The sequence below is a fragment of the Panthera uncia genome (assembly GCF_023721935.1).
Source record: "Panthera uncia isolate 11264 chromosome D3 unlocalized genomic scaffold, Puncia_PCG_1.0 HiC_scaffold_8, whole genome shotgun sequence".
NCBI lineage: Eukaryota > Metazoa > Chordata > Mammalia > Carnivora > Felidae > Panthera > Panthera uncia.
This window is the reverse complement of record NW_026057586.1, coordinates 80829657-80842755: the sequence shown is the minus strand read 5'-3', so window position 1 is coordinate 80842755 and position 13099 is coordinate 80829657. Positions and strand designations below refer to the sequence as shown.

Here is a 13099-nt window from a genome sequence, read left to right as displayed (position 1 = left end):
CTCAACAAATGCGTGCTGTCACTAGTTCAAAACCATTGGCAGCTGTCCTTCCTCCCAGACTCCTGTTTCTTAGAAGGTGGTAGTATAGCACAGTGGTTAAATGCACCTGCTTTGCAGCCAGGCTACCCCGGGTCAAATCCCGACTCGGCCCCTTAGAGCTGTGGGACCTTGGGTGAGTTGCTTCACCTCCTCAGGCTGTAGAATTTATGATGATGAGATTGGGATTGTGTAAATTACATCAGCATGGGGCACGGAGCCTGCAATAGTGGTCACTCATTACTTAGATGCCTCATTGGTGCAGTTCCTTCCAGAAAGATTGTCCTATTTACACGTCCTAGCGATGGAGAGGAAGCTGGATCCAGAGTAAGTTTGTGAACTGGAAGTCCCTTGCGCTTCCAGAAGCCTGAAGGTTGGGAGGGGAGAGGGAAGTGTCCTGTTAAAGGTTTGCGCACTGTACATGAAGTGGCATATGATCACCTGAAAGTAGATTGCGGTAAATTAAAAATGTGTACTCTAAACCCTCAAGTGACCTCTGAGTGACAAAAGAAAGTCTTGCAGCTAAGCCAACAAAGGACATAAAACGGAATCATAATAAATACTCAGTGATCCAAAAGAAGGCAGAAAAAGAGAACAAAGAACAGATGGGAGAACTATGAAAATAAAGAGCAAAGGTGATATATTTAAACCTAACTATATCGATAGTTACATTAAATGTGAGTAACCTAAATTCTCCAATTAAAAGGCAGAGATTTTCAGATGGGGGCGGGGGGTGGTGAAGCAAGACCAAACTGTATGCTGCCTACAAGAAACACAGTTTAGGAGCTCCTGGGTGGCTCAGTCGGTTAAGCTGCCGACTTTGGCTCAGGTCATGATCTCACAGTTCATGGGTTTGAGCCCCACATCAGGTTCTGCACTGTCAGCAAGAGCCTGCTTCAGATCCTCAGTCTCCCTCTCTCTCTGCCCCTCCCCTGCTGTCCCCCCCTCTCTCTCAAAAATAAATGAGCATTTTTAAAAGTTAAAAAAAAAAGAAACATGGTTTAAATATAAAGATGCTAAGAGATTAAAAGTAAACGAGTGGAGAAAGCCACACTAATCAGTCGTCAAAAGAAATAATCAAAAGCTGGAGTGAGTATATTAATAATAGATAAAGACTTGTGTATATTTAGAGAATATGTATGCGTATATACAGAAGAACTCTCAAAATTCAAAGATAGGAAAATAACCCAGTGAAGAAACAAGTAAAAGATTTGAAGATACTTCAGTGAAGACGTACATGTGGCCAACAGGCATATGGAAAGACGCTCAGTAATATTAGTCCTAATGCAAAGTAAAAGCATTGAGATTAAGACCGTGCAATGCCATCACACAGTTTTTAGAATGGTCAGAAGTAAGAATGACTGAGCGTGTCAGGTGTGGGTGAGGGCGTGGAGAGATCGGGACCCCCCTGCACTGCAGGTGGGAGTGTAAACTGGTACAGTCATTTTGGAAAGCAGGTTGGCAGTTTCTTAAAAAGTTAAACATACGACCTAGCTATTTCACCCCTAGGTATTTACCCACAAGAAGTGAAAACATGTGTCCCTACGAAGTCCTGCACGTGAATGTTCATAGCAACTTCATTTGAAACAGCCCCAAACTGGAAGCAAGCTCAGTGCCCATCCACAGGTGTATGGATCAACCGCGATAGGTCCATACAAGGGAGTACCGCTCAGCAAAAAAAAAAAAAAATGGAATGAGCCATCCACACACCATACAACACGGATGAGTTTTGAATAATTATGCTGAGAGAGAGAAGCCAAACAAAAAAAGAATACGTGCTCCATGATTCCGTCGGTGTAAAATTCTAAGAGACGCAGATTCATCCAATAGTGACAGAACAGATCAGTGGTTGCCTGGGGATGATGGGTGGGGGCGGGCACGAAGGGGTGATGGATGTATAGTCTTGATGAAAGTGATGGTTCCACAAGTGTGTGCATGTATCCGAACATGTCAAATTGTGCATTTTTACTGTGTGTCCAATATATCTAAATAAAATGGTTTCTGAAAGTGCGTGGAGAAGAGCTTTGTTGGATCCAGCTGACCTTGGCTGGCAATGCAAGGTCAGAAAGGACCAGTTATGACCCTGCAGCCCTAGGAACCCTACCGGTTTCCCGCCCTTTCCGATTGGCTTGTGAGTTTTACATATCTGCTTCCTGTCATCTCTGCCTATCTCCTTATCCAAACATATTTCATTCTTTATTTTCCTGTAGGTGGATCAGTTTGAGTGTGAATTGTGGGCAACCGAACTCTTATCCTAGATGATAGTAAATCTCCCCAATTGGTGCCTTTGCTTACCATGTATCAGTAGACACACTTGAGGGTTTTGACAAAGCCAATTCAGACAGGCTTAAATATAAAAGGATCTTTATGGGCTCAGATTTTGGAAACGCTAAGAGGTGGATATCAGGCACAGCTTGATCCCAGGGGTGCAGCTGATGTTATCCTTGTGATTCTTTTGTTCTCTCTCTCGGCTTCCTTTCTCAGGCAGGCTTTCCTCAGCCACCTCCAGCAACAGAGAAAGAGCCCCTCCTTCCTGGGTGGTCCAGGAAAAGATCCCAAGTTCAGCCCTCACTGGCTGGGCCTGGGACAGCACCCTCCCTGTACCAGTCCCTGGCCAGGGAGACAGGCGCTTTTTATGTCATCTGCCCGGGAGCCAGGGGTGGAGTCGGCCAGACGCAAAGAATGGGTGGAAGGAAAGTAGGGAGAGGATGTTCTCCAAAGGCAGGTGGGGATCAGTGTTACTGGAAGCAAAGAGGGCATGGGTGTCAGCAGGGAAAAGCAACAGAGGACCCGGCACCGGGGAACAAATCCGATTATTTTTATTTTTCAACGAAGTGGAACGTTAACATGCTTCCAAAAGTCAAAAGTGTACAAAAAGATCACTCACGCAAAGGGAGCGAACACTTCTACGCTGTTCCCCACTCCCCTTGTAAGTCACTGATTTCTGGGAGTCCTAATTTATCCTTCCTGTTTTCTTTATTTTGTAAAGAGAGGTATCTGTATGTTTTCTTGTTTCCTCCCTTCTTTACACAAAAGACAGCATACTATATGTGCTCGTTTGCACTTGCCTTTTTCATTTAACAAGAGAATGAAAAACATTTCTAACTAGCCATGCTAATTCTTGCTATTATCACACGGGATCCAGCGTTGACTTGTAGATAATGGGATATACGTGTGAGCGTACGAGCCTTTTCTTCTGGTGAATGGCGTCTTTATCCTTTTGAGCCTGGGTCGTGAGTGAATCACTCTCTTCTTCCCACGCAGATGGAGGCAGCTATGCCGTCCACGACTCCCGAGCCCCCAGCCTAGGCTCAGGGGGTGAGAGTCCCCCATTGAGTCCCACCGGACACAACTGGGAGATCAACTATCAAGAGGCAGCCATCTACCTCCAGGTGAGCGTCTCCGATCAGGATCTGTTCTCGGTGCCTGTTGGTCGAGTAGGGTACCCGGGCCTCTGCTACGTGCCCAGAAATTCAGTTCTGTCTCCTGTTCCTGTCCCTGCTCCTGTCTCAACTTTCAGTGAGGAGAGCCAACCCGATCGTGCCCAGACAGGGAGGGCAATGTGCGTGGGCTTTCCTGTGACTCCCAGTATGTGGCCCTGCCTGTCCCCAAGGTTCCCTGAGTCTGTCCGCTTGGCCTTCCCTGCCTCGCTCCCCATTCTCAGGCACTGACGGTCAGTTCTCGAGGGGGAGTTCTTGAAATAACATAATACTGTAGCAGGGGTTGGTCGGCCTGGTATGGGAACTTAGAGATAGATCTTTATTCCTTTCCTGCCTAATTTGCTGTTGCTTTCGCATTTGCTATTTCTTTCTTGGTTCTTGTTTTTGTTTTTGTTTTTGTTTTTCCTCTTTTTTTCAATAAAAACAATACTTTCTTTATGGAAGTAATACATGCCCACTGCAGTAAGTTTAGGTACAAAGGGGATGTGGCAAAAACATTCACCTGAGTCACTGTCAACATTATTTAGGAATAAGGGGTGCCTGGGTGCCTCGGTCGGTTAAGCGTCCGACTCTGGATTTTGGCCCAGGTCATGATCTCACGTTTTGTGAGTTCGAGCCCTGTGTCGGGCTCTGTGCTGACAGCATGGAGCCTGCTTGGGATTCTCTATCCTTCTCTCTCTCTGCCCCATCCCACTCATGCTGTCTCTCTCTTTCAAAATAAATAAACTTAAAAAATTTTATTAAAAAAGAATAATACAGGGGTTTTCTGTGTTTTGTAAAGTAATTTTAAAGTCACGTGATATGTACGGTTGTATAATCTGCTTTTTTTATAGTGTGTGACAGAAGCTTTTTTCTTGTTTATTAAAATTCCTAGAAACAAATTTTAATGACTTTATATCTGATAAATGGATCCTAATTTATGTGAACTGTCCTGAAAAGGCTGGCTATTTTCCCATCTTTTATACTTCCCTTATTATATATTATGCATTTCCCTATTATAAATTATAATCCGAGGACAATCCATGCATCGAGCTATTTCTCTCTCTCTTTCTCTCTTTAAGATCCAGGATTATTTTATTAGGAAAGCCTCTAAGAAGTGGAATTTACCTGATGGAAGGAAGCAACATTTTTAGGGCCCTTGATGTACAGCGATCAAATATTGTCCAAAGGGGAGACTGCCTCTTAACCGCCTGTCTCACCGTCTGTAGCATTAGTCACTATAATCTTGCCATTCTTGTCACCGTAAAATGTCAGTTTCCTGTGTGCATTGAGTAAGCGTGTAGATGGGGAAGTGGAATTTTTCTTAAATTCATTTGAATAATAATTCTCCCTAATCTTTTTTCTTTGAAGCAGCTCTCACATTGCAAGTATGCGTGTGTGTGTGTGTGTGTGTGTGTGTGTGTGTGCGTTTTAAAGATTTCATTAAATTCGGATAGTCATTTCATTGTTGCTCAGCTCCCTTTATGCTTCTCTTGTTTTATCCAGCATCACATAAGCTGTGTTCCTCACCAGATACATTTTGGTTCAGGTGAAAACAATAGAAATGCTTCCGGGACATTTTGGCAAGCTCGGACATGCCTGTCGGTGATCTGGAAGGGTGCCGCAGGGTCACTCTGTGCACTGTCACCTTAAGGTTGAATAGACGCTATCTAAGCACAGGATGGATCAAAACACAGAGTTAGGATGGCTTGGGGGACTTGAGAAGTCTGGTAATTCCTTCACTCCTTAAGCAGGTGAGAACGTCAGTAATGAAAATATCTGCCTTGAAGTGGGCACCTGCTGGTCAGTCTGACAACCCTCCAAGGTGGTCTGATCATCTCCCGTTCACTGACAAGCAGACAACACTCAGAGGGGCTAACGGAGCCCAAGGCCACCCAGCTAATAAGTTACAGAGCGTGGATGTAAACCGCGTCCAGCTCATCTCAAACAGTGCTTCTCTTCTGTACATTGTTGCTTTATTTCTTTACCTGGCCACGTGTATCCACTTGAAAATGGGCCCCCGTTGTGGAAAAAGAGGCCACAGAACTGCAAGTATAGTATGATAATTTTTACGTAACGTTTATGCATCCAGACACACACACACACACACACACACACACACACACACGGGTTCATATACGTATCTAGCAACATACACCTGTGTGTGCACGCACATGTGCATAGATCCCCATTCCCATCTGGAAAGTTGTTCATCCAACTCGTAAAGGTGATTATCTTTGGCTGACGGAATTTTTACTGCCTTGTAATCCCGTGTATTATTTGAATTATGTTTACCAACAACGCGTCATTTTTTTTTTTTTTTAATAAAAATCCAAGCAGAACTCAGACGCCTCTGAACGGTAGTTCACGGCTGTTTCACGTGGGGTGGGTTTAGCTGGTGTCAGATGGTCTTTTTTTCCTGCTTTGCCGCTGAGCTGCGGCATGGCCCCTGAACCAGGCTGTGGGTACGCTCGGGTAGTTGGCCCCTTGCTCCTCTGAAGATACCTGGGGCCTGTGGTTTCCTCTCTTCCCAAATTTTACCTGTTAACTCACTCACCCTCGGGAGCCGGGTGCTCTGTGGTCCTGGCACCTCGCAGTGAGGAAATAAGGCCAGTGTTCTCCTTGGGGTTTGGATCAGAATCCAGTGATGTGAGTAGTATTTTCCTCTATCCTTGTTGGTGGAGACCTCATCTGCTCTCCTGGCAATTCCAAGTCCTGGAGGTAAAGCCTGAGCACCCCCCCCCACCCCCCCTTGTTGGTGGTTCCCTCTAGCCAGACCTGGCTACTTATTGGAAGATGTTACCCAAGAATTGCATTTTTTAGTAATTCGAACCAGAAGCTTCCCGGGCCACACTGTGTGCCCCCCCCCCCCCCCCCACCTCCCCGGCCATGGCGGTGGTGGTAAAAACCACAGCCCTGCACAGATCACAGGGCTACGAGTGAGGCTTGCCGGCTTGCCCTCTGTCTGCCTGCTGGGATGTTTGTTCCCTTTGTCTGGCCTGCCCCTGTCGAGTCTGTGGTTTGCCTTTATTTTTTGGTAATGAAGCTAGTGATGTCTCTGGCTTCAGGGAAGTGACTCGTTCAAAGCCACCCTGCAAACCGCAGCCGAGGTCAGAGCTCCCCACCTCCCAGCTACTGGGAAGTCCCAGGACGGGCTGGGGTCTGGAGAGGTGATCTCTTACAGGCGTGGATCATCCTCCCAAACATCCATTAAACACCTCCTGTGTGTGCCAGGCATCGTGCTGGGTGAGCACTGGACCGCATCCCCGGCCTTTCCTGCTGTCCTGACACAGGCTTGGTGAGCTGAAGCGGCCTCGGGGTGGCACGGAAGCCCACCAGGCCAGAGTGCTTTCCACGCTTTCCACGCACAGCGTGCCCCTCCGGGCCCAGAGCCGCTCTTCCTCCAGCCTGGCTGCCTCTTCCGCAGGAATCACTGTGGTGTGTTAGTTTCACCTCCCCGGAATAAGGGTTGTGAGGACGGAGAGGGTGGTCTCTTCCCAGAGGAGCCGAATAGCTGGAATAGTTGAAGGTCTGACCTCATTCCAAGACAGCTGGAGAGCTTCCAGAAGGGCTCTGGGTCAGGGGGCCTGGGTGTCCCTTCCTGCTCCACGACTTTCCCCTCCAGGAAGTGAAGCCCGTGGGAAGAGTCTATGCTGAGTGTTCGTGCTGGAAGTGAAAGAGGCAGGTGCCCTCAACTCAGCACTGCTGACGTTTGGGGCTGGGTAACTCTTCGGCACGGGGGCCTCTCCTGTGCATCTTAGGATGTTTGGTGGCATCCTTGGAATTTGCACGCTGGTTGCCAGCAGCACCCCCAGGTGTGATGAACAAACGTCTCCAGGCCGGGATGGGGTGGAGGAAGCGGGGGGCGGGGCAGCGTTGCCCCTAGTTCAGAAGCACTAAAGACGACGCGTGCGGAACATTACTGGCTTTGGCTGCTGGATGGGGTGCTGATGGGGGAGAGCTGATGGGGTGGGGTGACCCTTATCGCTGTGCCCACCAATTACAGGGGGGCAGCGAAGACTCCTCCCCGCAGCCACCAGAAGGCTGACCCTAACAGGGAGGGTCAGCACTGGCCCTAGGGTGTCATCTGCTTGTCACAAGTGGACGGTTCCCAGGGCCCTGCCATCAGCAGGAGGCTCATCACAATCTGGTGATTGTGCGGCTCTGTGAGCTCAGGGGCCACTGAAGCTTCTGTGCCGCGATTTTCTCGTCTGTCAAATGGGACAATGAAAGCCCCTGCCAGAGAGGGATGTGGTCAGGAGTAAAGGAGTGTCCAGGGCTCAGGTAAGGGACTGAGCCTGGTGCCTGGCCGGGTGGGCACCTTGGTCAAGGTCAGCCCCTGTCCCATTACTGTCGGAGCTCAGGAATGAGGGCAAGGCCTGTCATTGTGGAGGAGTCAGGAAAGGAGATGAGTCAAGAAGTGAAAGAGGCAGGTGCTCTCAACTCAGCACTATACTTACTATATGTATATGTGTATATATAGAGGTAGTCTCAGGCTCCTTTTTTTCTCAATGTTAGTATCATTTATAATCATAATAACAGGTAATATCAACAGGGAGCCTATTGTATGCCAGACATCCTAAGTGCCCTACAGGAGCTCTGTGAGTAAGGACGCGTGTTATAGCCCACTGGTAGTTGAAGAAGGGGAAGAAACGTTCTCCGCATCGTCCAGGGGAGGAGCAGGGAAGCCAGGACTCAGCTGTAGCTGAACTCACGGGAGCTTCTGAGAGCCAGAATTTGGCCACTAAGGGGCTCACACGTGCCGCCTCTGTTCTCATTCTCTCGGGGACTCTTTATTCTTTGATTCTTCCAGGCGGTCCTGAGGAAGAAGCCAGTCTCTTGAGGGACCTGACCGGGGTGCAGTCTGGTGAAGACAATACTTTTGGTCTCCCATCGGCTTCCATCCCTGGCTCGACACTTCGCTCGTTCGCCAAGGGCCCTCCTTCTCCCCCAGCCCCTGGCACCTCTTTGGTGCTGTGTCTCCTCGAGGCCCGTTTGCCCACACTGCTCTCGTTCCTTCAGGAAGGCGAGAATAATGACAAGTTCTTCACCCACCCCAAGAACGCCAAAGCGCTGGCGGCCTACCTCTTCGCACACAACCACCTCTTCTACCTGATGGAGCTGTCCACGGCCCTGCTCCTGCTGCTGCTCTCCCTGTGTGAGGCCCCCGCCGTCCCCGCGCTCCGGCTCGGCATTTACGTGAGTGTCCGCTTGGCCAGCCCGGAAGGGAACATTCTGGTAGAGCAGATGCCCCAGGTGGATTTGGAACAGAGAGGCCCGGGTGTGTGCGGGGGGCATCACAGAGGCCTCGGGAGCAGCACTGGATTGCCAGTCTTGCATGGGATCCCTGCTGGAGTGAATGCTGTCTGTGATTGGGCTTACTGGTACCTTCCGGGGGGGGGGGGGGGGCGCCATCTGATTGGCTCATGGAGGGCTGTGGGCCACACCTTGGTTCCAGGGGAGCAGTGCACCTGGCTGCGGTCCCGCCCACCGTCTGCAACCTCAGGGGAAAAGGTAGCCGGGTGTGACCGCCGGGAGGCCAGGGGGCTGGTGGGGCTACACCTCCTCCTGCCATCTGGTTGCAGGTCCACGCGACCCTGGAGCTGTTCGCCCTGATGGTGGTTGTCTTTGAGCTCTGCATGAAGTTGCGGTGGCTGGGCCTCCACACCTTCATCCGACACAGACGGACCATGGTCAAGGTGATGTGTCCGTGTCCGAATGGCGTTTTCTCCCACGTCAGCTTCCGGCCTGTATCTTCAGTTCAATTCCAAATCCCCCGTGGGCCGAGCCCTGCACTCGGCACTGCAGCCCTGGGACCCTGTCCTTGCCAAGCCTTGCCGAGCCTCGCCCCGGATGTCGTGGGGATGCTAACGGGAGCCACTGTGATTTGGCACCTAGCGTGTGCCCGGCACTGGCACAACAGCCTTTGCGGGAGATGTGTTACTCTTCCTAATTTACACCCTGCCGGCCAGACGAGAATGGGATCTAAATCCCAAAGGCTTGGGGTTCAAACCCAGGTCTGTCTGGCCTCCAAGCCCACGCGGATCAGTAACCAGTAACATACCCCTCTCTTCCGGGCAGCGAGTAGGCATGAGTCAGAGTGCGCTTTGCCGTGTAAAAAGCATGCACGCTTGTCCAGGAGAACATGCCCAAGGAATGGCACATCAGGATGCCCTGCAGACGTCAGGGGCCTTCCCGGTGGGAACGGGGAGGGCTGAAGGCAGAGGGTGGGCAGATGTGGCCAGGCAGAGTGGCCGATGAGCTGCTGGGAGCAGGGCTTCATTCCCCCCGGGGCCATACATCTGTGCCAGCAGCCAGAGGGCTTGTGTCCAGGGGCTGCTCGATGTCGGGGGGCTGGGGTGGGGGGGTGCTGAGAGAGAGCTGGAGAGAAGGGAAGGGCCTCTCGAGGCCAGAGTGGGCAGGATCTTGCCAGCCCTCTGTTCGTGGTGTGCAGGTGGGGGCTGGGGAAGGAGCTGATGGAGCTCTGTGCCCGTCCACCCCCAGACCTCCGTGCTGGTGGTGCAGTTCATCGAGGCCATCGTGGTGCTGGTACGGCAGACATCCCACGTGCGTGTGACCCGGGCTCTGCGCTGCATTTTCCTCGTGGACTGCCGGTACTGCGGCGGCGTCCGGCGGTAAGGCCTGGGGGACGAGACGGTCGCTATCCTGGCCTGGCCCGGACCTCTGGGCCTGTGGAGCAGGACCCAGCGAGTCAAGTAGTGATGGGATCAGTTCTGCATGCTGGGAGAACACACGCCCGCTCACTTCCTTCGAAGTGGACCCGCACAGGGCAGAAGGCAGTCCTCCACTAGGGTTTCGGTTTCCTGGCTCCGGGTCTGGGGCTCTTTCCCATCTTATTTGCAGCCTCCTGGGGCTGGCTCCTCTCTCGGACACATTATTTGCCCAAACACAGCGGCAGTGACCTCTCAAAGCAGGCAACTGCACAAAGTCTGAGTGACTCAGCAGGCTGACCCCCTCCCTGAGCCGGGGGGCTGGACTCAAACCTGCCCACTAGCCTGGAGTTGAGCTTAGTGCTGCAGACCCCATCTGGAAAGTCTCTTGGCTGGGATGCTGAGAGAGAGCAGGCTGGGCAGTTCGTTCTTCGGGCCCGTGCTTGTTTCCAAAGCTGGAAACGAGTGTCCCAGGACTAGGTGGCCCTGAAACGTCTTTGCGCGTCCTGCTCCTGGAAGCTCGGTGCCCAAGGCCACGCGCTTGGCCTTCTGCTGTTCCCCCCACTACTCACCAGGGCCCTTGCCTGCTTGGGCTCCGCAAGTAGGAGGAAGGGGCTGTGTGTGGCGTACCTGGCCCGGTTTTTCGCCGTCGCCCCCGGGCGGAAGTCCCCTGGGAAAACGCCGAGCGTGACGTTACAAACCAGGGTGCCGCGGGCCTTAGTGTGGTGTGAGTCGGGAGCCCCGGCCCCCGCCTCGCCCATGGAGTCCCAGACAGCCCCCCGCTTGGGCCCCGTGCCCCCTCCCCGCCTCACCCCTCCGGCCCTGCTGTCTCCCCAGCAACCTGCGACAGATCTTCCAATCTCTGCCGCCCTTCATGGACATTCTCCTGCTGCTGCTCCTCTTCATGCTTATCTTCGCCATCCTTGGTGAGTTCCCCGCGCCCCCCGGCCCCGACGGCCCCCCCCCCCCCCCCGGAGCAAATTCGTGGTTGAAGATGAACTCACTCTGACAGTTGGAGAAGTTCAGGAAGCTTTTACACGTGTGCAACACGCGCGACCTTCGGCTTAGGAAATGAAGTCTTAGGAGTAAAATGCAAAGCCCCTCTGTATCTTTTCATGACCCCCGGTCCCTTCCCCTCAGAGGTACCCCCCCGACCTAAGCCTACTACTGCCACACGTATCTTTCTAACTATACTTTATATTTCCTGAAACAGCAAGTAAGTGGTATTGCTGTGCATATCAAAATATGTTATGGGGCGCCTGGACGGCTCAGCCGGTTGGGCGGCCGACTTCGGCGCAGGTCGTGATCTCGCGGTCCGTGAGTTTGAGCCCCGCGTCGCGCTCTGGGCCGACCGCTCGGGGCTTGGAGCCCACTTCCGATTCTGTGTCTCCCTCTCTATCTGCCCCTCCCCCCCTCTCCCCCCCCCCCCCCCCCACCTGCCGTCTCTCAAAATAAATGAACATTAAAAAAAAATTTAAACAAATAAACATTTTATAGAAATGGTTACATGATGTGTGTGGGGCCCCTCCTGCAAGTTGCTCTTTGGTGGTTTCTTCCGTTGTTGGGCGTTTTCACCATTACACGTCACACTGTAGTGAACGCTCACGCATCGGCCACTGGCTCCCTCTTCGCCTCCGACCCTCCACCCGACCACCCCACTCTCTGTAGAACTTCCTTTGTGCTCCAAGGGGGCTAATTACCTTGAGGGCAGAACTTTTCCCTTTTCCCACTGGGGATTTCAAGGACTCAGGGCAATAGCCCATTCCAGGAGGGAGGAAACCTAGGGTGTTCGCACCCCAGGACCCTGGGCTATATCAAGGGGGAATCTCTTTGGAATTGTCAGTTGGAATTGTCCAGCCTGTGGATGAGTTTCATTTGGTCTGAAAATGTTGAGCCGACATTTGAAAATTAGATTTCTTACATGAAAATACAGATTTCTAGCCTTGAAAAAAATGGGTTTTTTAATTTAAAAAATGGAGGTATAGGGGCGCCTGGGTGGCTCAGTCGGTTAACCGGCCGACTTCGGCTCAGGTCATGATCTTGCGGTCCGTGGGTTCGAGCCCCGTGTCGGGCTCTGTGCTGACAGCACAGAGCCTGGAGCCTGTTTCGGATTCTGTGTCTCCCTCTCTCTGACCCTCCCCTGTTCATGCTCTGTCTCTCCCTGTCTCAAAAATAAATAAAACGTTAAAAAAAATTAAAAAAAAAAAATGGAGGTATAATTGACATACAACATCGTATTTGTTGTAGGCGCACAACAGAATGATTTAATATTTGTGTCTATTGTGAAAGGACCACCACAGTAAATCTAGTTACCGCCTGTCACCACACACAGTTGCAAATTTTTTTTTCTCTTCTGATGAGAACTTTCAAGACCTCCCTGAGCAACTTTCAAATATACAACAGAGTGTTGTTAACTCCTCAACATGCTGGACGTCCAGTCTTTTTTTTTTTTTTTAAGGTTATTTATTTATTAAAAAAATTTTTTTTAATGTTTATTTATTTTGAGGGAGAGAGAGACAGAGCGCAAGCAGGGGAGGGGCAGAGAGAGGGAGACACAGAATCCAAAGCAGGCCCCAGGCTCCGAGCTGTCAGCCCAGAGCCCGAAGCAGGGCTCAAACTCACAAGCCGTGAGATCGTGACCTGAGCCAAAGTCAGACGCTCAACCGACTGAGCCACCCAGGCGCCCCCATCCAGCCTCTTTAAACAGCAGACTTGATTCTTGGGCCACATGTCACACCTGTTCCTTTGGACAGAGCGCGTGTTCTCCAGAGTGCTGCTGTCCCCACCACTCCCTGATGCTTTCCCTCTGCCCCCAGCACTCGTTTACATTTATTTGTGCAGTCCTTTGATGTCGGGTTTGGGACCTCTGCTCTAACCCTTTTTATCTGTGTGTCTTCTGCCCCCGTGTAGGTTTCTACTTGTTCTCCTCTAATCCTTCGGACCCCGTAAGTAGTCACCGTGTTTATCTGTTTC

The 13099-nt window shown here is 51.3% G+C and overlaps 1 protein-coding gene across 2 annotated transcripts in view; it reads left to right on the top strand.

The window, feature by feature from the left end:
• TPCN1 (two pore segment channel 1) overlaps positions 1-13099 on the top strand; it is a 61637-nt gene that overhangs the window by 28027 nt on the left and 20511 nt on the right. For both annotated transcript variants that reach the window (XM_049619302.1, XM_049619303.1), the window contains 6 exons: positions 3301-3428; positions 8478-8654; positions 9041-9154; positions 9960-10090; positions 10964-11052; positions 13037-13071. In XM_049619302.1, coding sequence (XP_049475259.1) covers positions 3301-3428; positions 8478-8654; positions 9041-9154; positions 9960-10090; positions 10964-11052; positions 13037-13071 — 674 coding nt within the window. The remainder of the gene's footprint in view (positions 1-3300; positions 3429-8477; positions 8655-9040; positions 9155-9959; positions 10091-10963; positions 11053-13036; positions 13072-13099) is intronic.